The 27,798-nt window shown below is 36.3% G+C and overlaps 1 protein-coding gene across 8 annotated transcripts in view; it reads right to left on the reverse strand.

Annotated features, from left to right (window-relative positions):
* Positions 1-7,013: 7,013 nt before the first annotated feature.
* Positions 7,014-27,798, reverse strand: part of CFAP206 (cilia and flagella associated protein 206) — a 40,193-nt gene continuing 19,408 nt past the window's right edge. For 6 of the 8 annotated variants that reach the window (XM_037013834.2, XM_037013827.2, XM_037013861.2 and 3 more), the window contains exons 8-13: positions 19,075-19,194; positions 17,644-17,842; positions 15,942-16,082; positions 13,405-13,598; positions 10,197-10,340; positions 7,014-7,472 (exon numbers count right to left, since the gene is read on the reverse strand). In XM_037013834.2, coding sequence (XP_036869729.2) covers positions 7,242-7,472; positions 10,197-10,340; positions 13,405-13,598; positions 15,942-16,082; positions 17,644-17,842; positions 19,075-19,194 — 1,029 coding nt within the window. In that variant the 3' untranslated portion in view covers positions 7,014-7,241. Of the gene's footprint in view, positions 7,473-10,196; positions 10,341-13,404; positions 13,599-13,860; positions 14,935-15,941; positions 16,083-17,643; positions 17,843-19,074; positions 19,195-27,798 lie in introns of those variants that run through there. The other 2 variants (XM_073221003.1, XM_037013871.2) reach the window with 2 other exon arrangements.

Consider the following 27,798-nt stretch of genomic DNA (forward strand, 5'->3'; position numbering starts at 1 on the left):
CAATGGGGAAATGACAGCCTCTTCAACAACTGGCATTGGCAACACTGGAAAGCTACATGCAAGAGAATGAAACTGGATTATTGTTTAACCCCATACACAAAAGTAAATTCAAGGACCTGAATATAGTCATGAAACCATAAAACTCTTAGAAGACAACATAGGCAAAAATCTCTTGAATATGAACACAAGCAACTTTTTCCTGAATGCATCTGCTTAGGCAAGGGAAACAAAATCAAAAATGAACAAATGGACTACATCAAACTAAAAAGCTTCTGTACAGCAAAGGACACCATCAGTAGAACAAAAAGGAATCCTATAGTATGGAGGAATATATTTGTAAATGACATATCCAACAAGGGGTTAACATCCAAAATATATAAAGAACTCACACACCTCAACACCCAAAAGGCAAATAACCCTATTAAAAAAATGGGCGGAGAATATGAACAGACACTTCTCCAAAGAAGAAAGCCAGATGGCCAACAGGCACATGAAATGATGCTCCACATCGCTAATTATCAGGGAAATGCAAAATAAAACCACAATGAGTTATCACCTCACACCAGTAAGGATGGCCAGCATTGAAAAGACTAGGAACAACACATGCTGGTGAGGATGTGGAGAAAGGGGAACCCTCCTACACTACTGGTGGGAATGTAAGGTAGTTCAACCACTGTGGAAAGCAATATGGAGGTTCCTTAAAAAATTAAAAATAGAAATACCATTTGATCCAGGAATTCCACTCCTAAGAATCTGCACAAACAAAACAACTTCTCAGATTCAAAAAGAAATATGCACCCCTATGTTTATTGCAGCACTATTTATGATAGCCAAGATATGGAAGCAACCTAAGTGCCCATCAGTTGATGAATGGATAAAGAAGATGTGGTATATACTCAATGGAATACTATTCAGCCATAAGAAAGAATCAGATCCTACTATTTGCAACAACATGGAACTAGAGGGTATTATGCTCAGTGAAATAAGCCAGTCAGAGAAAGACAAGTACCAAATGATTTCACTCATCTGTGGAGCATAAGAACAAGCAAAAACTGAAGGAACAAAACAGCAGCAGACTCAGAATCCAAGAATGGACTAAGAATTACCAAAGGGAAAGTTACTGGGGAAGGTGGGTGGGAAAGGAGGGAGAAGAGGACTGTGGAGTATGATGATTCATGCACATGGTGTGTAGGGTCATGGGAGACAGTGTAGCACAGAGAGACAAGTAGGGACTCTGGGGCATCTTACTACACTGATGGACAGTGACTGCAATGGGGTATGGGGGGGGACTCGATAATAAGGGTGAATGTAGTAACCACATTGTTTTTCTTGTGAAACCTTCATAAGAGTGTATGTCAATGATACCTTAATAAAAAAAACTAGACGTGTCAACAGGCATTTAATTTACTTCAACCACTTTGATCTCCACTTTTACTAGAGAATCTTAATTAGCATAATTTATGTTAGAAATAATTGATTGGCAAAATGAATGGCTTTCCAGATATGTGGGTTGGTTAAAATACTATAAAGGTACTTCAGCCCTTAAAAGAACAGGGGTACAAGATGCCCAGTGGCCTACATACACCTTCTGTGGCATGATCTTTCCCCACCTTTTATAGGTTTCAGTGGTTAATGTTATATATCATGGTCTTATTGTTAAATATACTTCTAGATATATCTAACCTATTAACTTTATTGGAAAATTGTACATGCCTTCTTAGCATCACATGAATATTAGAATGGGCTTTTAGGAGACCACAGCTGATTTTGTGGCCAGTTGATTAACTCAATTTGGAACAGAGTTGGACCTTTCCTCTACCTTCGTATGTGTACCCCCTGGTGCTTCCACTTCAGCTGAAATTTGTACAGGCTCTACTTGTGAAACTATTCAGTTCCCTACCATGTATGTTCTTATACATACATTTAAACAAAAAACTCATGTGTACTTGAAATTAATTTTAAAAATTAAAAATACTCTATCATTCATCCCTTTGTTTTACAACTACTGCTTTGTACAGTTCCCTCTTCCCATTTTGGAGTATCACATGGTCTCAACTTATTTAGCTACAATTACTCTCCTTTGATGCTGAAATTTTCTTAACGTGGCCTTTGTAAGCCTTTTCCTTTCTGTAAGTCTGCACCAGATCTTCAAAGCATTTTTTATTTCTGGCAATAACAAAAGGTTCCAGGTCAATCTTGATTTTTCTTTCCTAGATGATGGAATCATCTACACTTCAAGGAACTATGGTCCCTTCTGGTAGAGAGTGGTGTCTCACACACACACACACACTGATCACAGGGTGGTGGGTAAACGCTGTTGTGTTGTTTTTGTGGCATTTCTAGTTCACATAATATATTATGCTGCTGAACCCTACTTTATTATAAACTCTCATTGCCTACAAAGACTTTCTGATCCATTGGCATAACCTTGACTAGATTTTGATGTCTCTCATCCTAACCTGATGAGCCTAAAACCAGCAGGAATAAACCTATACTCACATAGATTCAGGATCATTGACCCATTACATAGATGGAGGATCATTGACCCATTCGAGTGAGGGAAACCACACCAGAGGAACTGTGGAATGTCTCAGGAAAGAAAGGAAAGACAGAGTTATAGAATTTGGGGGAAGGATGGACTTAGGTGAAATTTAAGGGAAGCAGTTTTCTGATAGATTCACAGCAAGGCTGTGTGTAAAGACGTCAACATTGGATCTGGACTGCAGACTAGTCTAAGGATCCCATTTCTGGAAAACCACAGAGTTACTGTAGATGTGGACTGTTGTATTCTGGAGACCTCAAATGAAGGCCTTGCACTTAGGTTAGAAATAGACGCTGCTGCTTTGTGTCAAAGTGACTTAAGTCCTCCAAACAAGAGCAGGTGTTTCATTCTTACTGATGTAATTTCAACAGTAAGGTTGCTAATAGTTTGATTTTACAGAACAAAATTTTTCAGTGATTTAGAAAGTAGACATTCAAACACAGGGTCACTATTATACTTTACAGCTGTACTGTATATCCTTGAAATATTATTTCCTGTTAACTTTGAAGCTGGCCTGTTTGTTATCCCAGCCCTATGATACGGTCAAGCAAATAATGACATTCTCAGTTCAAGATAAGTTTTACTTCCTTACTTTGAATTTTTCTTAGAGGAAAAAATACTGGCTTAATGTGTTTCTTGTAGGTATGGCTAGCTCTTATCCAACCCAGGGTATTAGTGTGAGCAGCAGCAATCTTCAGCATATGAGCCCCAAGATCATTTGCCTGATAAGGAGCTAACCTGGCAGTGCCTCAAGCTGCTACTGTGTTGCCATTTGAGACTCTGATAATATTCCTGGTGTCGCTGTCCAGCTGGTTTTTGCCTGGATGCCCTGCTCAGTTCAATCTCTGTTCAGGCAGTAGCTATATAATAGACTATTAAAAGTGAAAAGGTTTAAAGTAATCCATTAACCATAAAGAACATGTAGACAAACGGAGATACCCAGACATAACTGTTTCCATGAGAGCTAGGTGTGCACATTACTGTCATTCTGCTGTTAAGAACATCCAAAATCAACTTCCTAAGTTATTGGTATTTTAAACCAATGCTTTTCTATGATGTAATAGCACTAAAGATATGCCAGAAAAATTGGTGCATTTTATAATTGAGAAAATGAAAAGATAGAAAGAGACCGTGTAATTCAGTGTCGGACTAGGAGAGTTAAACATGAGTAATAATCATCAATATCTAAACACTTCTTAAGCTTAACTCTCCCTTCTCTTGGCTTGCTTTTTTAGTTACTGTACTCTCTTTTAGTTCCTGAAAAAGATTTTTCTTTTCCTGCCAGTCATTGATATACTCTGTAGTTATTTCTACCATTTTCTGCCTACCTTGCTGCTATCTTATTTCTATTAATGCTAACCCTGTTAAAGCAGAGCTCAGCAGTTGCCTACTCCACTGGCTTTTTCTTACTTTTCATCCTCTTGTTTATTGATCGGTTACTGAAAGCCAGAGTGGGCCAAGCACTATTGTAGGCACAAACTGAGGTCTAGGAAACAGAAAGTGGAAAAACTGAGGATGAAAGTGCAGGAGAATTGGACACTGAAGATTCTCCTGTCTCTGCTAACATTGACGCCTTACATGGCTACATGGTGAGTGCTTGACCTGTGGGAACGCATTTAATCCTTTTGACAACCCACTGAGTTGGGAACTATTACTATCCCAACTTTTATGATGAGGAAACTGCAACAGAGAGATTAGTAAGTAGCACTGCTAGTAAGTAGTAGACCTTGACTTGACTTCCACAACCACAGAGATCCCTTCACATCTTTTCTACTCTTCTGACTGCTCCTCTGTCTTACTTTGTCTCTTCCTCCTCATTCCAACTCCATGCCTTTAGGGATAATCCCCCAAGTTATCTTCGTCCAGCTCCATTTCCAGTCACCTCTGCTTTACTGTTTTCATTATCTCTTAAACTCAGATTTTCTAGTACTGAACACTTTATCTTTTTTAACCAACCAGTTCTATCCAGTTACCCTTGGTCTTCTAGGGTAGAAGCCCAGAAGTCAGACTTTAATTTTTCCTTCCCTCATCTGAGATGCTATATCCCATTCATTAAATCTGACATTTGCCCCTTCACGTCATCCATTACATCATGCCCTAATTCTTGCATCTTCCTAGCCATTTCTAACTCCAGTATCCCTCTCCTACAGTCGATCTTCTATTCAAGAATCTGCAGTGGTTTTCTAATGTCTTTCTATAGGAAGGCAATGTATATCAGCAATTGCTTATCCAACTTTATTTCCCACCACTTCCCCCAAAATAATCTCCTTTTTCCTCTGTTTTACTTTCTTCTTTTCCAATAAGTCTTTTACTGCTGAACTCCTTATCAACTCCCACCTTTACTATTAAAATAATCACCCAACCAATACTCTTTTGTCCTTTCATTCATTCCTTTTTCTTCATTTGTCCAACAAGTTACTATTCAAATGCCAGGGATATAAACATTACTAAAACACAATTCAAATCTCAAGAAATTCAAAGTCTAACAAGGAGAATACAGATGAACACACACACACACACACACACACACACACACACACACACACACACACACGTATATATATATATACCTATTTGCTTCAAGTGCTATAATGAGTAATAAATAAAATCCAGTGAAAACCCAAGCAAATTCTCTCAAACATTACAGGAAAAACCTTCACTGTAAAGGTAAAATCTCACCAGGCTGTTTAAGGACAAACAATTTCATGGAGGTGTCTGTGGAATACATTCCAGATGACAGAATGGAGAGCAAGCACAGAGGGTAGTGGGATTAATGACCATAACACATCTTAAAGAGTTTTAATTCGGTTTCCTAATATGTATAGTATGTGGAGAGAGCATGAGAGGGTCAGAGGTGAAACTGGAAGACAAATGGATATATTTGGAAGTCTGACATAATATGTGAAGGGGTTTTTACATCATCCTCTAGGGAATGGGAAAATAGTCTTGTTAAGTTTTTAAGCAGGGGAAATGAAGGTTGAGGGAAAAGGGCCAGGTGACATGATTAGATTTATGTATTAGGAAAAATTAGGCCTTTGACTCAGACTAAATCCTGAAGTCAGAAGAGGTGGTGACAATAGGAAGACATGGATCCCAGAAACAATTCAAGCCAAATCAACAGGCTTGATGACTCTGATGGACGGGAGAGAAAGACAATCAAGAAGTTTTTAATTTATGCTGAGTAGATGGTGATGCCTTTGACTACAGAAGGAAATACTAAGGGAGAAACTAGTTTGGCAGAGGGAGAGTTCAGCCTGTAACCTGCTCAAGTGGGGGTGAGCATCTGACACTGGGTCCAGCAGGTGCTTGGAAAACTCTAGAGAGGAGCTTGGGTAGACGGTGGACGTCCTTGGAGAGGAGGAGTTTACCATTTGATCTAGCTACCTTTATTCTAATTCTATTATACTGACTTGGCAACTTTTTGATATTAAATTTAGCTTTTCAAATTGGATTTGGTATTTTTATTCACTTGGCAATTTTACTTTCAGTCTTAACTTGATGACCCCAAACTGTGGCTTATCAGTCATTCTTTTCTGTTTTTAGGAATCTTGCATAATCGAATGAGGGTTGACACAACAGATATCAAATTTATGAGTCTGCAAAGTTTAGTATTAGCCATAGGCATCCATTCCATCAGATACACATCTCTTCACAACCCCAGGCCTTCCTCAACAGCCAGCCAGCCCATCTTTAACATAGCTTTTAAACTACAGGTATGGAAATCATGGAAACTTAGAGGCAGGTCTGTTTGAAATTTACCTTTATAATATCTATGAAAAATAGATTTGGGAGCACATTCATATTATAAATAAAATGTAACCTACCTTCAAAACAAATTACACAAACACCTTAGGTAAAAACACCAGGGCAGAAAAAAATAAGCTAAATGATCTCCAGCTATTAAAGCAGGTTTAACAGTCTCTCCATCTGGGAGCCTTTATCATCCAGGAGTTGGTTTTAGAAATATGTAAGACAGTAATAAAACAGGAGCTCTGTAAGTCAGCTCACAGGGGCTCGAAGCACACTGCCTATAGGGTGAGGTACGTAAGGCAGAGTGCAGCGGGGGATCTGTAAGGCAGCAGGAATTGGACGTCCAGGGCCTGCCCAGTTAAGGGCACAGCTGCTTCTTCCAGGAATGCTAGCCTAATGTTGCCAGAAATTCTGATTTTTTTCAAGGAGTCAGAAATACAGATTTTTATGTAAAATTTCCAGATTTTGAAAATTATTCTGTGACTTTTGCTCTGTCCTGAATTAGGGAGTTTTTATTATATAACAATTTCATCTACGTTAACGTTTAGTACCTAATGAACCTAAAAATACTGATGTTTTGAAATGTTATTGTTCAAAATTAAACAGGACTTTAGAAATAAACTTCTGTCCCAGTCGTAAGAACATTACATTAATATCTCAATAGTACCATAATTTTAGTCTCATTGCTGCCAAGCTTTCTCTAACAAATAAAAGATATATGCACAGTTTACTCTTCAACTTTAATAAAATGAAAAATGTGTTACAGAAAACAATTTTTGGTTTTTTATAGCAGTTTAACAGTGAATATGAGACTCAAAAGAACACTCACACAACCAGTGGATGTGCCAATCACACAAAATTAACTCATTTTCATGGATGCAAAGATACTTTTAAATATTTGCCATTGTTCACAATTTGATGGTATCTGCTTTAAAAATACGGTCTCTAACTAGGTTTCATCAACAACTCTAGTTAAATCCATCTTGACCCCGTAGGTGGTTTTGCTCTGTCGCTCTCGGAGACCAGCCATGTAAATTTGAGGCCTCGGCACCCGGGTGCTGCCTTCTTTCATGGACTGCGTGCTGGCATCCTTTTGGGGGTACACCTGTGAACAGTTTTCTCTTCTCATGTGACTAAGATCAGTTTGTACTGAGTGAGTAATTTTCTGACGCAAATTGGCCTAAGTAGAAAGAGAATACATAGGAATTAACATTTCTCTAAAAAATAAATAACATCTGCCTGATCTTTTTTCTCAATCCACAAAGAAATTAGTCCTACAACAAAGCATTTTTCTACAAAACATCAAACATTAGAAAATACAGAACATAACAGAAAATAAATAGCCTTTGCCAAGTAGAAAAATATGTAAAATGTTGAAAATAGACCAAAAGAAAGAACATACAGATTCAAAATTATGTAGTGAGAGCAACTATTTATTAATACAATCTTTTAATTCCTTCATTATTATTCTTAGAGATTCATACAGCTTGGATTTTTCCACCACACTTGATGTATTTTTTAAAAAGCAGATTTTTAAGATTTCCATTGTCTTTTTAAAATGGGCTTCACCCAAGTCTTTTAATATAAAAGATCCTATTGTTTTCAGATAATTTTACATTATTCTACATTCTGCTGACTTCTTTTAAGGATTACTGGTAAACATAAAGTTAAAACAGATTAATCGGGCTGGGAAGCAAGGAGGAGCTTATAAAAAGGAGAACAGGAATTGCTAATTTATGGTGAAGTTGCAGGAAAAAATTCGAAAGGAATTAGAGCATGTGAGTTAAGGGGAGCTGGAGTTAGAGAGAGAACAGGCGATGTGAGAATGAAACTGTTGCCCCCCACACACACATCTTACTGTCTACATTAATATGACTTTACTATTCCATGTCTCCATTAGCATAATTTTACTATTCCAAGAGACTTTTGCCAAAGCAAGTAACCTGACTGTCCATTACAGACCATCCTGAAAGATGCATCAACTGCACAGCAGTAAGCTTCAGCACACAGCCTGGGCCCTGAGACTGCGCAGCCCTGCCTCATAAACAGTCACCTTGCTCTTCCCATCAGCAGTGCGCTGCTTTTCCACGATCTTCTCCCGATCCAGTTCAAGCCCCCATCCTGCTGCCTGACCTGCTCCTGGCACTGAAAGACCCTACCTTCAACCAAGCTTCAAATTTTCAATAAATTCTGACCCTGCCACTCCTCATCCGAGACACCGCCGAGGTCCTGCTGCAGTGGTTTCCCCTGTGGTTTTAAGCAACAGACTCGGCCTGTTCTTATCAACGAGTTGTGGTGGTAATACAGGGGAGCCGGCATTCAACATGGTGATAGTTAGGGGATAGTTGGGCCTCTGGTGGGAATCAAAATGAGGGAAAGGTTGAGGAATGACGAGAGGGCTCAGTCGGTATGAAGTGCAGCCCATTCTCGTTTAACATTTCCTTTCTAGACCTATGCTGTCACCTCTACCTTTCATATCCTACCCACTGCATCATGCCCCTCTTTTCCTTTCCCTATTTGTATCTCAAGGCCTCCTCAAAATGTCAGCTAAGTCAATGTAGTTGAATTTTTATTTCACTTCTGTTATACCACTACAGAAATATTTTTAGTGTATCAGTGTCATTCAGCTCCTGAAGAACAAAGTAGTGGGATATTTATGTTACCCAGTATCTATCTGATGAGCTCAAGCGAATTTACTACATAATAGAAAAGAAAGTGAGGGATGGAGCTTCATGAACTACAGGATAGAAACTGACAGGAATGCTAATGGAACAATGACCTGAAAAATACACCGAGAAGCAGATCCTTCCTCATCCCAAGGAAATCAGGGCACTGAAATGCTGCCACAAACAAGGGAAATGATGTGGTTTGTGAAAAGGCTGCCGGACTAGATAAACAAAGGCGACCTTCTATGACAATAGAACTCTGCCCCACAAACTCTGCAGCTGTAGCCGAACAGTCAGGACTTGGCCTATTGTTGTTTCCCTGTTCCCACCTTCCAGCGAGGACCAAGCAGAGAGAGCCGAATATGCTCACTGCGCCGGGTCGGGCCACCTCCAGTCGCCCATGTTAGCCTCCGGTCGGGGCCCGCCTCAAGCCTTCTCTTCTCCACTGTAAGCTTCCCGGTCCCTCTGCCTGCTTCGGAGTCTCTAACAAACTCAAGTGAGGGTGGCTAACTCCCCGGCTCTAACCAGCTCTCATTTGGGTGGTCTTCGCTTAAATCCACACTGGATTTCAGTTAAAGAAATGGACAAAGAGTTTGTTTCCTTTATACTATAAATATTTCTTCTTTAAAATGACAAGATCCTATAAAGACGGTGAGGCGGGGGAACTGCAGCAAGTCAGAGAGGGATGAGAATTTCAAAGACAGGCTTTAAAGGAAGGCACCTATTGTGATTAAGGTACTAGAATCAGGGATGAGAGAGCTCAGTGTCTAGTGAGGACAGACTGACATGGGGGACAATGTCCAGGAAATAACAGCGGTAACAGTCTGCTCTTTTTCTGAGGATACCGTAAATGGTTGCGGGATGTTGGGAGGGCTTGGTAAACTAGCACCTCATAGATGAGCACTATAAATCAAAACTGTTACACAGATTGATCAATAGAGAGAAGAAGAAAGCAACTACCACTGTTGTAGTTACAGGATGATATGACTTGAGAATAGTTTATGATACTACTGTATGTCTATGCATGCTTAATATCAGTATTATAAAATCTTACAATGTAAAATTGGCAAATTTTAAATTATGTAAAGCTGGCAAATTATAAATTATGCTAATTATTTTTGTTAGCAAAGAACTATATACAACTCATTATTCTATATAAATAATTTAGCAAGTCCATGAATAGTAAAACATTAAAATTCCCCAACCTATAAACAGCTTTAGCAAATATTGTTACAAACCAGTTTTATAGCTTTTCTTCTTAATTCCCATTCATTCCACTCATATGATCTCACAATTGTTGGTGGCAGTATGTGTGTATCCGTCTGTGTGCTACTTTCACACTTAGTAATTGGTTTTATATACTGTTTGTCAACATCTTTCATCTAAAGAAATGGAGTTTTATAATTAATGTTTGTAAAAAATAAACATCATTTACAGATAACTAAAAATATGATTAGAAAAAAATTTGAGCATGAGATATACTTGTAAATACCAGCAGAGAAAAAATAAGCCCATAGTTAGTAAGCTAAATGTAATTATTGTCCAAAGCATTGTGGCTTTGTGTCTGGTTTTGTGAACTTACTGTAGGAGGTGTATTTTGGAAGGGGAAAACCTAATGTTACTCATTACCAAGTCAAACACCCCTCTCCAGTTTTCACAGTTGGTAGCATTAAGTGAATACTTTGTAGGAAATGGATAGAAGTTTAAAACAGCTATTAAATATTAAGTATAAATCACATTTGTTTAATATATTGGAACATCTTCAGGATATATTTTAAACTCATATATGCAAACATATTTTCCAGGTTGGTTTTGTTTGAGTTGGAGATGTTGATTTTCTGCCTGGGCACCAGGAACTCACTATTCAACTATTAAGAATTCAGCAATTCAAGGCTAAACAAGATATAATTATGTTATATATGGAACTGCTGGAGCAGGTACTTACAGTCTTGGGTAAGAGAAAAGAATGAGACTGGAAAGAGATACAGAGGGATCTCTGAGATACAGTAATGTTCACTTACTTGTTATAGGTGATAGATACATGAGTGTTTGATTTTTATTATTTTTATACAGTGTTACATTTTATATGCCCTTTGGCTTGTATAAATATATTCCAATTAAAGATTATAGTTACTTACTTAAAATGAGTGGGACATATTTCCCCCATGTAGTTTTTCCTTTTTGGCCTTTTACTTTTATCAAAATTGATATATAAGTGCTTTTTAAAAAGTTATCTCACATACTGTTTTAGAAGTAGGCAGAGTATAAAATATAACTAAACCTATTAAGTCTTATTAAAGCATTATCAGTGAAACTACTAATGGTTAAAAAAAAACTAAGCAAATGATCATTTTTATGGATGGGACAACCCAGTATAATAAACATACAAGTTCCCCCACAAGTTATTTTATCATTTTAATGCAATTCCAGCTAAAATCTCAATAAGATTTTTGGGGAAGCTTGGCAAATTCATTAAGAAATTTACACGGACATATACATATCCATGCATGAATATCTAAGACAATTTTGAAAAAATAAAAGGTGAAGGGAAGGCATTGCCCTATCAGGTAAGAAAATATATTACAAACCATTAGTAATTAAAACAGTATAGTATCAGCATAGAGATAGACAAATTGGCTAGTGGAGCAGACAAGAGCCTAGCAACAAACCAATATTATATGAGCACTGCTAATACAATAAAGGTGGCATCATATTTAGTGGTAAATACATTATTAATAACCACACATTATTAGTAAATGATGTAAGGAAAACTGGCTCATTACATGAAGTAAAATTAGATTCTTCATTATCTCCAAATGGACTAAAGACCTAAATGTAAATAAATTAAAAAGGAAGAAAATGGAAAAGAATAACCTTAAGACACAGTAAGGGATTTCAAAAAGCACAATCTTTAAAGGGAAAATTTTATGAATCTGACTACATTAAAATTAAAGATGTGTTTTCAATAAAGATGCAACTGATAAGGCTGGCAGTTGACAAAATGGACAAAGCACTTGCAACTTGTATATCTGATAAAGGATTAATACTTACCAAAGACAAGAAACACCTGCCCCTCAACAAGTCAAAGACAGAAAGAATAGCTTAGGAAAAAAAAAAAACTGGCAAAAGCTATGAATAGCCAGTGCACAGAAAGGGAACCCTGAATAGGTAATAGATGTGAGAAGAGATGCTGAACTTCACTATCAGAAAAATTTACAATAAAACAATAATGAGACACCATTTTAAATTTATCACGTTGGCAAAAATTATAAACCCGGGTAGTAGCAAGTGCTAGCAGGATTATGGGTAAGTGAAAAACCCTATGACTAGAGTTAAATCAGTCCAATCATTTTGAGAATAACCTCTCAGTTGAGCTAAAAATCCTGGGCTTCCCACCTGGCCCACATACAGGACCCCAAGCAGACCAGGCCAGTGTCTCTGGAGAAATGCAGAACGCTCTGGAGATTCGCCTCACTCAAAAGGGCAGCAGGAAGTCATGTCGGAAGACTGGCAGAATCATGTCGGAGCAAGAGCATCCGCCGAGCCATGCAGGGTCGGTGCTGCCCCCACCTTCACCCACTTTGTCTTAACTCGTTCTCAGTCTTCTTGCCCAAGGGTTCAGACTGTCCTCTGTGCTCACTGTCCCCAGCCTGACCAGCCTCTTACCAGTCACTGCTTGGGTCCCTGCCAATCTGGACAGCTGTCCCCAAATCCACCAGCTTCACAGTCAAAATGTTGATAAAAATAACAAACACAAAACATTTTAAACCATGTATTTCAGGTCTTTTAGTGTATCTAAAACAGAGCAACTGAACAAGAAAGAAGATACAGAAAGAGCAATTAAAAGGGAAACAATAAAAATGAGACACAGAGAAGAGGAAAATGAGAAGAATATAAGGTAGGATGTGAGCCCCATGCAGGCAGAGATTGTTATTTTGCTCACTGCCAAATGCCCTGTGCCAAGAATAGTGCCTGGCTGGCACACAGTAAGTGGCTCAGGCACTATCTATTCTGCTACATGAATTAATGAATAGGTACCAACATACAAATAAAAACACCCTCAGATCCATTTGGTGGCTTTTCAGACTATTCCAATTTAAACCTGTCAAATGATTTACACCAAAGTAAGTTATCACCTATGTTATCTGCGCTGAGTTTCTTCAATTTTAGATAAGGAAATACTGTAGTTTCAATTATTTAACTAAACGTAGTCTTTCTCTTTCAGATTTTTCCAGTCTAATTTATCACTTTGACTCCTTATCTCATTTTCATTACTCTGTGGATTTCATTAGCTTCTATCTTCAAACTGAGTCCCTTTCAGTTAACCTGTAAAAGGGCCTCATCTCACCCTGTCTCTGCCTGAACTTGGGAACCACTCTACAACAAACTTTTTAATTAACTATACTTTTAAATGTCATAAGTTCTTTAAATACCAACTCTGCTTACCTGAGAATATGGAATGAGGGTTTCAAACTGTTGATGGAGTTCCAGTAGCTGAATTAATTCTGCATTTTTTTTGGCTTTTTCTCTAATTAAATCAATGTAATCATCAGGATTTTCTGCAAATGAATATGCAGCATCTCTGGTATTGAAAGTATAATACTTTTCTTTAAATTTCAAAATTCCAATTGCTGGGTTTCCTACAAATAAAGGAAAGGAACTGAGGTAGGCATGAAACAGTAAGTGATTCTATGAGTGTAACACACCCATAGAATCATTCCCTATATTATTACACTTTTAACATATCACTCATGTTTATGGTTTTGGTAAAATGTTACAATTATCCATTTTAAATTATATATTTTGTTTAATTATAGTTTATTTGAAATTCATATTAAATTAACTTTATATATTTAAAATTTTAAAGTATGATTTTATGTATTTCACTATACAGATATAAGGTGTTTAAAAATTTTTAATGAGAAGCCACTTAGTCATGTGACAGGTTTTTCAAATCTCCTTAAACTAACCACTATAAGCATTCTTTTTTAAATAATTCTATTAAGAACTACAAAAATGATGATACGTTTTTTCCAAAATGCAAATTTGTATGTTACAAAGTATTTCCACTGTGAAAAGATACTATGTAAAATATGGCTTATTAAATAGTCACAGTTTGTGGAAATTATACAGGTAAGAGTAATATTGTCTTATTTACTCTTTCATTTATTCAACAAATATTTATTGACCCTGTTCTTGGTACTGAGAATACAGAAGAAAACAATTTTCCTGCTCTCAACAAATCAGTGAATAGACCATAGGCCAGAAAACCATTGGTGCTACAGAAAAAACATTTAACAAAAACAGGTTAAACAGATAGTCAAAGGAAGAAGGGTGCATATTTTAAATTGGTGATCAGGGAAAGCTGCATAAAATGAGGAAGCCACATACGTAACTACCTGGGGGCAGAGAGCTCTCCAAGTCGAGAGACTAGGAAGTCCAAGGCTCTGGAGTGAAAACGGGCTTGAAATGTTCAAGAGCAAGAAGGCCAGTGAGGCTGAGTCGTGAGCAAGGGACAGGGGGGTTGGCAATGAGGTCAGTGAGGCATCTGAGGAGGACCGGACTGGTCAGCCGGAGCTGGGTCTGCAGCTCCGAATGGAAGGAGGGGAGTCTTAGAGAATGTCTCTGAGGGGGTGCAGTTGGCTGCTGTCCAGAAAAATGATGTACAAAGTGGAAATAATGTAGCCAACAGAAATAATGAGGACTAGCTGAGAGGATCCTGAAACCCACAGCCCCACAAGCCCTTCTGCCTTTGTTTCTCCCTCGTTCTTACAATCAAAGTTACTGGAAGTAGGTGAGACCACACAGACCTTTTAGGGGTAGACAGGGAAACTGAGGTCCACAGGAGGCAGGAGATTTGCTGAAGGAACAACTGGGACTGGAAAGCAGGCCCTCCTGAGTCCTCGCCCGCAGCTTTCCCCCCACACCTTGCCACCTCTGTCAGCTCTGTTTGCGTCTTTTTGAATCCTTTCCCTTCTGATGTATGAAAAAAAGGAAAGAAAGAAGGAAGGAGGGAAGGGAGGGAGGAAGGAATAGACTAAAGAAAGCAAGCAACCATCTGCTATTCCATCGCTTTTTACTTCACGGCTCGTTTCTCCGCCGTTTCAGGGACCCTCAGGGGCCTCAGAAAACTGTTCTCGCCATTCCCGGTTGTAACCTTCTCCTACTCCCATTATACAAAATCTAATACCACAAAATATGAGTTATCGTGCGTGTTCTCTAGGCGGTAGATACGCACAATTCCAACAATTCTTTGTAATGAAAATGAGTAATACCCAACTGTGAAACATAAAAGAAATAACAGAGAAAGAAGAAGAGGAAGGAGGAGGTCAGTGATGTAAATAAGAAAAAATTTTGTCAAAATGTTTTCATTCTAGCTCTAGCTAACTTTTCATTCCCAATTCACACAGCACTTTTTGGATAATAATTTACTGCATCTCAATTTCTGACTGACTTTGTTTTGGAAAAGCTATAGCAATATGCACTTCAGAATTTTACTTGATAAATTATTGGCCATTTCCCTAGAGGGATCTGACTTGTACAGAAATTCTGACCTATATTAATAGAGTGCTACCACAAAGTGACATATTTCTTAGTAAACTCTTCAAATTGGTGTTCCTCTGTCAAGTAATTACTTTGGAAGGTGATATATATTTTAGTAATACTATGTGACATTTCTGGAATCCTCTACTGGACAGATGAGTCATCTCCCTTTTATGATATATAGCATCCACATTTCAATATACACACATTCTGTCACTAATCACTTATACTTTAATTCTTGGTTATGTTTGTTTACCAGATTATATCCTGTGGGCACTTAAAAGATGAAGACTTTCTCTGGATCATCTTTGTAGATCCTTTTAGTTCACCATCAGATTCCATAAAGTTTTAAGCAGTGAATAAGTAAGTGAAAATGACAGCACTTTATATTTAAAGAAAAAAATGGGCAAGGGGAAGCAATACAATTTCTAATGACATACCTGGAAGGAGAAGACCATCTGTTGTGGCAAATGTGTAAGCACAAAAGCCCCGATACTGAATTAACAATTTTTCAAAATTTGCCGTTGTTTCTGGGAAAAGCCATTCTACTTTTCTGAAATCCTCAGGATGTACTCTATCTTCTAAAATGAAAGAGGACATGGAAAACATTATTCAATGAAAAGAGTAAACAACCCAAGGAACTAAGCAGAGGACACTGGCTGCTATGTGACTAAAATAGAAGACATCAACTTTATTGAAGATGGGGTAGCTCTTGATAATATATGAAGTGACAAAATACTTTGAATATGATGCTCATATACTAGACCAAGGCTTCTTGAGACAGTTGAGAATATTCTAAGGAGAATGATTCAAGGAAATCTCTTAGGAACTTAGTTTTTGATTAAAAGGCATACAACTTCTGTTCTTTATGCTTTAAAAAATTCTTCCTAGTGTTGGTTTACCTATTTACATTTGATAAGAAAATTGATGGAATTTTTTTACATAATTAAAACCATGTATTCCTAAAACATAGATCCCCAAGGTTCTTGGCTTTCAGTCTTAACTCACATCTGTGTGTGGCACTACGTCCACATAGCAGATGCCACAAATGACCTTATGGCTACAGCTAGAAGTAAATGCATACTTCGAAGAAAATAAACCTTCGCTCCTTTTTCATGATATTCCTGAAGCCTGAAACAGTGATGAGATGTGGCAAGTGTGACTTAAACTCTTTCAGGAGAACGCTGGGTCTCCCAGTTCACTGGGGCAGTAACTATAGTGTCCTCCTGAATAAAAGTTCTGACATATGGTGGGGAATGACACATCTAAATCTAAGAGGTTACAAGTAAACTGTCTTGCCAATATGGCTGAGTTTAATATCTATGGTTGAAGTGACTTTAACTTTTCTATTTAATTTAGTATCTGCATAGATTTGCTGTTTGAATAAAATGAAACGAGGGGGAAAACTTTTACTGGAAGAATGCTTTGAGTCTCTCTGGTTTACTTATTTTATGTATTCTAATTACTTAAAAGTGGAAATTACCACTACATTTGTATTTTCCACTTTTACAAAAATAGAATTTGAAAAGGAAATTTAGAGAGCAAATTATCTCATTTCATTTTCTGGAAAAACTTCCTTTTTAAAAAGGCAACTACTCAAGTCCCAGACTCTATTTTGATATTTCTCATGAATTTTAAGTTGCCTTTATTAAGCTAGACCAAAGGAGTAAAAAGAACTTTACTGATAAAGACAGCCTTCCTAAGAATCAATGCATCTCTTACAGGGCCTAAAATATGATCAATTTTATGGGGATAAAATTTATTTCTAAATTTCAACCTGAATCTAAGGTAGATGTACAGCAAATAGCATTCCAAAGAAATGGAACTTTATTTGCAACAAATATAGCAAGGAATTCTATCCTTTTGTACTAAAAATCAATAACAAAATCACTAAGACTACAGCAGAATCATAAAAGTACAGAAAATCATTGTTAACCAAAGCACTAACATTAGGAATGGCCATTGCTGGATAGTAAGATATTCAGCTTATATATTTTCTGTTTTCCATATTTTCCACAATGAACATTAGTACTCTTATAATCAAGAAAGATGTTTAATACTTCATCAGAAAAATATGACATGACTATTTTAAAAGAGTGATGAGAGATAATTTTAAGAAGAGAACATGATGATTTCTAGTACCCATGTGTTCTTTGATTCTACACACATCAGTTTTCACAGTCACTCCATCAAGAAGATTCTGCATTATTTTCTCAGGGAAGAGTAGTTCATGACTGCCCAGAAAAGGCTCAAGGTGAGCAGTTAAATTACTGAGGACACTAATCAAAACAGTTTCATCCTGAAAGCTCGTCCACAGATTGGAAAGTACAATGAAGATGGGCTGAAGAAAAAAAAAATTGTTTAAAATATAACTTCATTAAAATTTCAAATCACTGTATTCTTAAAAATAAGTACAAATTTTCACTTGTAAAGAAATTCTTTTTTCCCCAAGAGAATATGTTTTATTATTTCAATGTGGGGACAATCTCCGACCCCACTAATAATAAAATATGCAAAGTAAAACAATTATTAAATACAAGGAAATTAACTCTTAAAACAAGTAAAACTCTCTTGATATTAGACAACAGAATCTAGATGGAAATTGGACTCATAAATTATGAGAAAATAAACATGTATTTTATTTCACAGCATCTTATTTTGGTATGATTGTCATAAAGTTAATTTATTCAAAAAAGCCAAACACATTTGATCACCTAAGAAAGATTTATGGAGACTTGCCCTCAAAAATCTCAAGGGGAAATTACCTTATTTTCTTTAAAAAGCTAAAAATGACTCATTATAATTAGATTTATCTAGCTCAATCATGATTCAAAAGAACCTGGAAGTCTAGAAATCTACCTTGGGGCATGTCTTGTGAGCTGTAACTAACAGATTTTAGGTCAGCGAGATAAAATATTTTTTGTTCATTTTAAGGGTCACGACTTACAGAACTGACAACACAAAAATTAATCAGGCTTTACTTGTAAATGAAACAAATTAGCCTTTTGTTTCTTGATTTTTAAAGTCAAACATTGGGAATGATTACAGAAAATTATCAAAGCCTCAAAACGCTCTATGAAATACTGCATATGCATTTTATATACCTCCTTGGGGCTACCAGGTTTGCCCATAAGATGGTACAGATAGTCAGAGTCAGCCTTAGTGCAAGCCTGTCAAAGTGATTATTACGTCTTTTCAGAAGATCAAAAGTACTATCACCTCTTTCCTGGGGGAAGTTTCTAAACAGTTACTGTAAACACATTTGCAACACTGCACTACGGATTATTTTTTGTTGCCACAGCCGATACCAGTATTATGGTTATTAGAATATATATCTGCATTTCCTTTAGAGCAATTCTTACCAAGGAATCGTCTCATCAAATTTATACTATAACTGCAAAATAACCATAAAAAACAGGATCAACTTGATCTTATAAAGAACAGGATCAAATGTATTTGATAACAAATATTTTTAGTAATAAAATATAGTTATCACTACTTATGATTCAGTTTTATAGGACTCAAAAGTATATTCACCCTTAAACAAGATCAAAGTGGATGACAAAAACTTACAAAGACTTGTGATGTTGGGATGGCTGCCTTTGATTTTACAGTCATTTTTAATTGTTCTAGTTGAGCTCCTAACTGCTTTATCATCATTTCTACTTCTTGAGCACAGGTAATTATATCCGACTGTGAAAACAACATAATTTTCATTAATATTTTTATAACTTCATTACAAAAATCATATGTGTTTAAGCCCTTCCTGCTCCCCAAAGTCCCTGAACATATTCTGTTCTCCATGTTATTCTGAACACCAAGAACAGAACTGGTATAAGGATAGTGCTCAAGAAATATTTCTTGGGTAGATGAACCTTTTGAAACATAATGGCTGTAATTTTTTTCAAATGTATACTTTCAGTATACATCTTAAGGTATTCTTTTATATTCAGTGCAATTGCATTCCCAAGTAGGTCCTATGATATACCTTTATAAAGCTGTTATTTTCCCATTCCTCAATGATAAAATTAATGAGGTTTCTTCTGAGAACTATTTTGATACCAATATTTTTTACAATTACATTAAAAATGCAGAAAATCTTTAAAACCATAGCATTGAAAGAAAAACTATTTCTGATATGACAGTAATTTGAAAATAGGATGTTAAATGCTGAATCTGAAATAATTTATTCTTATTATGTGGTAAGCACATATTAAAATCTTATAAGTATAAAAAGGGATAAATACAAAAGAGAAAACCAAGGTATAGAAAATTAATTGCCCAAATATACAGCTTATAAAGGGTAGAATCATGATTCTACCCAAACGATCTGATCTCAGGGCCCACTTCTTACCCATTATATTGTACTGCCTAAAATGTGAACATCTTAGAAATGACAGTGATATGAGTTTATCAGTACAGTGTAAAAGAGTGACATTTACTTGAAGAGGAAAAAAGTGTATTTGAGTTTTCAGATATCTATAGCCTAACTATATGCTTTACTAATTATTTTTAAGTGACAAAAATAATTACTTCATAGTAAATTTCAAATATTACTACTTTATTTCAACTAATAAAATGTTTTTATTCACAATGTAATATGTATCCTAATTTAATTTTACCCATATTACTCTTTAAGCATTTCCTCTTTTCTTGCTTCATTCTCCTATATATTATCTGTCCTTTTTAATGGGTTCCTTGACTACCTCACAGAGCTTTCCTCCCTTGTTATTTTGTTTTAGGAATGCAGTCCCTAAAGTATTTTTAGATTTGTGCAGCAGCAACAAGGAACAGATATAAATCTGCATATGTTCTCCAAAGTAAAAGTTACATTCAACACGTAATACTTCTTAAAACCTAAAATTGAGGATACTCTAGACCTCTTCTCCCAAGCTGTTTGCAAGGTACACAGAGCTTCTTGATTGTTTCCTGATAAATGTCCTAGAATACTCTGTTTACATTTTACAAAAAATAAATAAATAAAACTTGTTCACAACCATACAGAAGTTTTCGTTGTAAAGTCAGGCCTCACAAACAAATGCAAAGCTATTCTGTGCTCATGGATTGTAATATTATTGTTAAAATGTTCACACTATCCAAAGAAACCTACAAATTCAATGCCCTGTCAAAATTCCAATGGCATTTTTCAAAGAAATATAACAAACAATACTGAAACTTGTATGCAACCACAAAACACCCCAAATAAAAAAAGCAATCTTTTTAAAATTATGCTGTCATTTTTAATTTTAATAATTTCATATTACATAGAGAGCAAGTCCATCCACTCATCATTGATAGAATTGTAGAAAGGTCTTCTATAAAAAGTTTAGTATTTAATTATGAATGAATCCATTAGAACATAATTTCTATAGGTACAGTGTTTCCATCCTCACCCCCATTAATTTTGAGAAAAATTCAAGAATAAAGAAAAGTATAAAATGTCATCGTATATGTCATTCTGCAATTTCATTTCCCCCCTCAACATTATTTTTGAGATTTTTCTCTGTAATACATGTAGATCTCATTTGTTACCTCTCACACATACAGTATTCATTCCACTGTAAGTATTTTCCATTTTGCTCCTGGTGGGCATTTAGTGTCCAATTTTGGAATACTAGAAATCATGCCATAGTAAATAGCCTGGTACATATTTCCAAAGAATACAAATTTGGCATAGAATTGCTAGAAATTTTTGTGCTCATTATAAGAAAAGTTTCCCTACTCCCAAGGTCATAACTATTTTAGTATATAGCTTTTTCATATTCCTGTTTTTTAATCCCCTTGGATTTTACCTTTATATAATATAGTTCATGGTCTATTTTTTTCCCCTTGGAGAACAAATTGCCTCCAAATCATTTCTTAAATGCTCCCATTATCTTCTCACTTCCTGATGCCATTTCTACCATATTCTAAATCCTAATAAATGTTTCCAGAATCTCTTCTGTTTTACCAACTCAATACAATAGAAGTCTCTTCCTTCCCAATACTTGCAACTTACTTTTCTTGTTACACTGATAAAGATCTCCAAATCTATGTAGACAGCAATGATTACAAGCATGTCTTCCATTTCCAATTTAAGTAACTATAGTTTCAGCATTACCTGGGCCACTAGGTTTTTTATTGGGCACAGGATTTTATCATATAAATGTCTTTCTCTTCAGTATAAATTCTCTGGTGTCCCATAAGTTTTTAGCTTTTGTTTCCCTCACTTGTGATGCTTTCCTTCAGAATGATTATTTCTAATGTGCCAAGAGATGTAAATTCTTGATGAAAGCTTTCCAACTTTCAAGATATTCACAGGCTTTTTAATGAGTATGACTTTTCTGGTATCTATTGTGGTGTGACTTCTGGCTGAAAACGTTCCCACATTCACTATGTTGACAAGCTTCTTACCTGTGTGCATTCTTAAAGGCAGAGCAAGGGCTGAGAACTGAGAGAAAGCTTTCCAACATTCATTACAATAGAGTTTCTCACCTGTATGGCTTCTTACATGCATGGTAAAAAATGAACTTTGAGACAAGGCTTTTCCACATACATTGCATTCATAAGGTTTATCACTGGAATAAATTCTCATGTGTACACTAAGTGATGTTCATTGAGGGAAGACTTTTCCACATTCATTACATTCATTGGGTTTCTCTCCACTGTGAATGTTTGGATGTTTTATGAAGTACTTCTGGCCAAAAGTTTTGCCACATATACTACCTTTAAAGAGTTTCACTCCAATGAGTTTTCTCATGTTCAGTTAGGTTTGCTACGCCACTGATGGTTTTTCCACACCTCTTACAAAGAAAGGGCTTCTATCTCATGTTGAGTTCTTTGAGGTATGATGAGGTTTGACTCCTGAATGAATGCTTTTCCACAATCCTTACATTCAAAGGATTTCTCTCCAGTGTGAATTTTCTGAGGGATAAGGAGGTTTTCCAGCAGGCTGAAGGATTTCTCACATTCATTACATTCAAAAAGCTTCTCTCCAGTATGGGTGTTCAGATGTTTAATGACATACTGCTTTTGGCTGAAGGCTTTTCCTCATTCATTATATTCAAAGGTATCTCTCTCTCAAGAAAATGCTCATGCTCAGTAAGATTTCGTTTGTGGCTGAAGACTTTCCCACATACCTTACAGGCAAAGGGGTTTTCCCCACTAAAAATTCTCTGCTGACTGAGGTGTGACATCTGAATGGAAGCTTCCCCATATTCATAAGGTTTCTCTCCAGTATGAATTTTTTGATGAATGAAGATTTACTTTTGGCTGAAGGTATCTGCACATTTTTTACATCTGTAGAGCTTCTCTGTGTACGGCATTTCAAACGTAGAGTGAGGGATAAGATTGGAGAGAGAATTTTATCATACTCAGCACAAAGCTTTTCCTCCAAGTATAAATTTCTAATACTCAGTGAAGTTTTGTTACATTCACTAGTTTCTCTCCAGTATGAATTTTCTTCTGCTCAGTGAGATTTGTCATCTAGCTAAAGGCTTTTCAGTATTTCTTAGAAGCACAGGGTTTCTCTCCAGTTTGACCTCTACATATAATGAGTTGTCCAATGTGAAAGTTCTCCCACATTCAGTAAATTCATGTTTTCTCTCCAGTATGAATGCTCTGATATCAGATGGGATTCAATTTTTTAACTGAAGGCATTTCCACACTGATTTAAACTTAAAGGGGATTATTACCATAAAGCTGCAACAGGACTTCCTAAGTAATTAAATTGATGATTCTTTCCTACACAACTTCCTTCATGATAAAGTCTTAATTGTGTTTCAGACTCTTTTGAGGCCAAACTCAGGCTCTGAGGTCCAGGAACACCATCTAGCCAAAGCAATCTTGAGAAAGAAGAACAAAGCTGGAAGTATTATACTCTGTGATTTCAAACTATGCTACAAAGCCACAGTTATCAAAACAGAATGATACTGGCACAGAAACAAATACATAGATCAATGTAACAAAAGAGAGAGCCTAGAAATAAACCTATACTTATATGGTAAATTAGTGTACAACAAAAGAGAAAAGAAGATGCCGTGGGAAAAAGACAGTCTCTCCAATAAATGGTGCTGGAGAAACTAAGTACCTATATGCAAAATAAATAAACTGGACCACTTGCTCACAACATATGCAAAAAAATAAAAAATAAAAATAGATTAAAGACCCAGGAATTCCACTTCTAGGAATTTACCCTAAGAATGCAGCAGCCCAGTTTCAAAAAGACATATGCACCCCTATGTTTATTGCAGCACTACTTACACAAGCCAAGAAATGGAAGTAACCTAAGTGTCCATCAGTAGATGAATGGATAAAGAAGATGTGGTACATATACACAATGGAATATTATTCAGCCATAAGAAGAAAACAAATCCTACCATTTGCAACAACATGGATGGAGCTAGGGGGTATTATGCTCAGTGAAATAAGCCAGGTAGAGAAAGACAAGTACCAAACGATTTCACTCATCTGTGGAGTATAATAACAAAGAAAAAACTGAAGGAACAAAACAACAGCAGAGTCACAGAACACAAGAATGGACTAACAGCTACCAAAGGGAAAGGCACTGGGGAGGGTGTGTGGGAAGGGAGGGATAAGGGGAATAGGGAGCATTACAATTAGCACACATACTGTAGTGGGGCACGGGGAAGACAGTATAGCACAGAGAAGACAAGTAGTGACTCTGAAGCATCTTACTGCACTGATGGACAGTGACTGTAATGGGGTATGTGGTGGGGACGTGATAATGGGGGGAAATCTAATAACCACAATGTTGCTCATGTGATTTTATATTAATGATATCAAAATTAAAAAATATATTTAAAAAAGTTTGTTAAGAAGGTAAAAAAAAATAGATTAAAGACTTAAATGGAAGACCTGAAACTGTAAAACCCCCAAAAGAAAACATAAGCAATAACCTCTTGGACATTGGTCTTAGCGATATTTTTCTGGATCTATCTCCTCAGGCAAGGGAAACAAAAGCAAAAATAAATAATTGGGACTACATCAAACTAAAAAGCTTAGGCACCACAAAGGAAACCATCAGAAAATGAAAAGGCAACCGATGGAATATGGGAGATGTTTGCAAATGATATATCTGACAAGGAGTTAATATCTAAAACATATAAAGAACTGATACAACACCAAAAAAGCAAATAATCCGATTAAAGAATGGACAAAGGACCTGACTAGACATTTTCCAAAGAAGACATACAGATGGATAAAGAACACATGAAAAGATGTTCCATATCACTAATTATCAGGGAAATGCAAATCAAAACCACGGTGAGGTATCACTTCATATCTGTCAAAATGGTTAGTATAAAAAAGACAAATAACAAGTGTTGGTAGGAATCTAAATTAGTGCAGCCACTGTGGAAAATAGTATGGAGGTTTCTCAAAATTGGAACTACCATACAATCCAGTAATTCCACTGCTGGGTATTTACCTGAAGAAAACAAAAACACTAATTCAAAAAAGTACATGCTTCTACAGTGTATTTATCACAGCACTATCTACAATAGTCATGAAAGAGAAGAAACCTAAATGCCCAGCAACAGATGAACAGATAAAGAAGATGTAGTATATATACACAGGGGAATATTACTCAGCCATAAAAAAGAATGAAATATTGCTATTTGCAACAACATGGGTGAAACTACAGGGTATTATGCTAAGTGAAATAAGTTGGACAAAGACAAATACCTTGTGATTTCACTCATGTGGAATCTGAAAAACAATAAAGAGAAGCCGACTTAAATACAGAGGACAAACTGGTGGTTGTCAGAGGGTACGGGTGTGGGAGCACATGTGAAAGAGGCAGAGGTAAGAACTTCCAGTTTTAAAATAAATAAGTCACAGGGATGAAAAATAAAGCATAGGGAATACAGCCAGTAATACTATAATAATTTTGTATGGTGACAGATGGTAACTACACTTGTCATGGTGAGCATTTCATAATACATATAATTGTCAAATCACTATGTTGTACACCTAAAATCAATATAATACTGTATACCAAGTATACCTCAATTTGAAAATTTTTAAAGATATTTCAAATGAGATTGTTGGTGAAAAATAATAATGTCAGTTCTCTAGTAATACTTAAATCACTTAAAGTATTTTTTTCATAATGCAGTAAAAAAAAATGCTTGGGAAAAGTATATGATCCAGCATGTTTGTTCCCTCCCCACCTTTTAAATTTATCAGCTCCCCATACTTTCTTCCATGGACATTTTTCAACAAGTCTAAAACAAGCACAAATTCCATCTAATTGATTTTTTTACTTGCATTATCAGGAAACATCAAGAAGTTCTGTGTTGTCTATTCTTTGAATAGGCCCTGCAAACATAGCTTGGGGGTGAAGCCAACAGATGTCTTTACTTATACACTTTAAGAAATGTTATGTGTCAAATGCAACTTTTATTTGTGCAATAATAAATGACTTTCTCTCTTTGGTGACTGCCTTGCACTCCAAAAGCCCACAGAGGATGGAACTTTGTTCTCTCAGCTAAGGCAGTCAATGAGACTGTGATCGCCCTTCCGTTCACTTCTCAGAATGTTTTATTTTGTTCACTATAGCAAATAAAGTCCTGATGAAAATAACTCACTATCTTATGCAGGCTATAACTGAACTTTTTAAATGTTTACATGAACTAAATACAGGACTCGCAAAAGAAAACATTTTAATCAAAATCAATACTTTGAAAAAATATTAACATCTGTTCAAATAATGTGACTTTAAAAAAGAATATTCATAGATTTTATAGATAGGAAGAAGTCTCAGCTAAATATAAGCTGACATATTTTATAACCCAGAGATAATGTTGATTAAACCAATATTTATTCTATAATAGTCAACCTTAACTGTAAGGTGGATTGCTGGGGGAAGACTCAATAATTAAAAAACAAAACAACAGAAAAAAACACTGATTAACAGCAAAGAGTCAGAAGGTAGGAGAATTCATCCTGACCTTGACTGAAGTTAGCACAAAACAGTCATAACAGCGCTAAGGCCAGAAAGTTAACTTTCTCAGTAGCACAAGCAGCAAAGGGCTTGAAAATGAGATACTGTCTGGAAAAGTAAGAGTTCTTCATCTTGTACCCCTACCAAAATGAAACTCAGAGCTGTTCTGCTTACGACCTAAGGCTGACGATGGTAATAAACACCAGCAGCAGCGTCATCATCACTATCAACATCACCATTGTCATCCATTTATTGAGCTCTTACTTTACTATGTGCCAGACACTCTTCTACCTTACTTACATAGTGGAGACTCAATAACCCCACTTTGCAGATTTGGAAACAAAGGTACAGAGAAATCGAGCAACTTCCTCGAGGATACGGACTTAGTAAACAGCAAAGTGAGAATCTGAATCTGTGTAGGCGGGTGGCAGAGCCCACAGCCTTCACTTACATGCTCTACTTAACGGTCCCCCTAGCTCTGAGAGAACTCAATGAGAATTTTACACTGTTAAGTTACTTGGCAGAATATGACTCATGACTGAAAGCTGTGAGAAGATACTATATAATGAACGATATCCTCTACAACATCCTTACACTGCCTGTGTGACAGTTTCCCAAGGCTCTCTTACGATACATCCCTTCCATATGCAGATGACAAAAGTAAATGGGAGGTTCTAACCTTGTGAACCTAGATGCATTTCAATACAAACTGATTGTAAAATCCTCTTAGTTTCTGACTAGCTCCATAAGGCTGACAGCCACAAGTCAATGTTAGAGGATCATTTATCCTGAAGAATTATTTCGCTTTGAATAGTTGATTTAGAGTCCTCCTTTCTGAGGGTAATTAGATAGCAGAAATGAATAGTAAGTAGTAAGGACATTCCTAGTTTGTTGCAATGAAGTCATGTCATCTGAATATTAATCTTTCTATTCCCTACAGTGGAGGTAAAGAGACAGATCAAGAGCATCCAAAAGTAGTATCAAGTCATAAAGATACAAGTTAAAAAGAAGAGAGGACCACAACAAACCCTGTTCTATCCTTCAAGACATACACGCACACAAAGGATGGTTCCACGACCCTGAGTCTCGTGGTTATTGGGAAGTAGAAGCTGTGTAAAGGCAGTGACCAGTGGGATGGATGCGTTGATTAACTTGATGGGGGACTCCTTTCACAATGTGTTCGTATATCAAACCATCACATTGTATACTTCAGTACCTTACAATTTGTCGATTATACCTCAATAAAACTAAACAAAAAAATGCTCCCCACCAAAGAAATGAAAACAGTGACTGGTGGGAACATAGCTTGCTGTCATGATATAGTTAACGGTGTTTCTTGGAACCCTACAGTG

This window comes from Manis javanica, chromosome 13 (assembly GCF_040802235.1).
Source record: "Manis javanica isolate MJ-LG chromosome 13, MJ_LKY, whole genome shotgun sequence".
NCBI classification, from domain to species: Eukaryota; Metazoa; Chordata; class Mammalia; order Pholidota; family Manidae; genus Manis; species Manis javanica.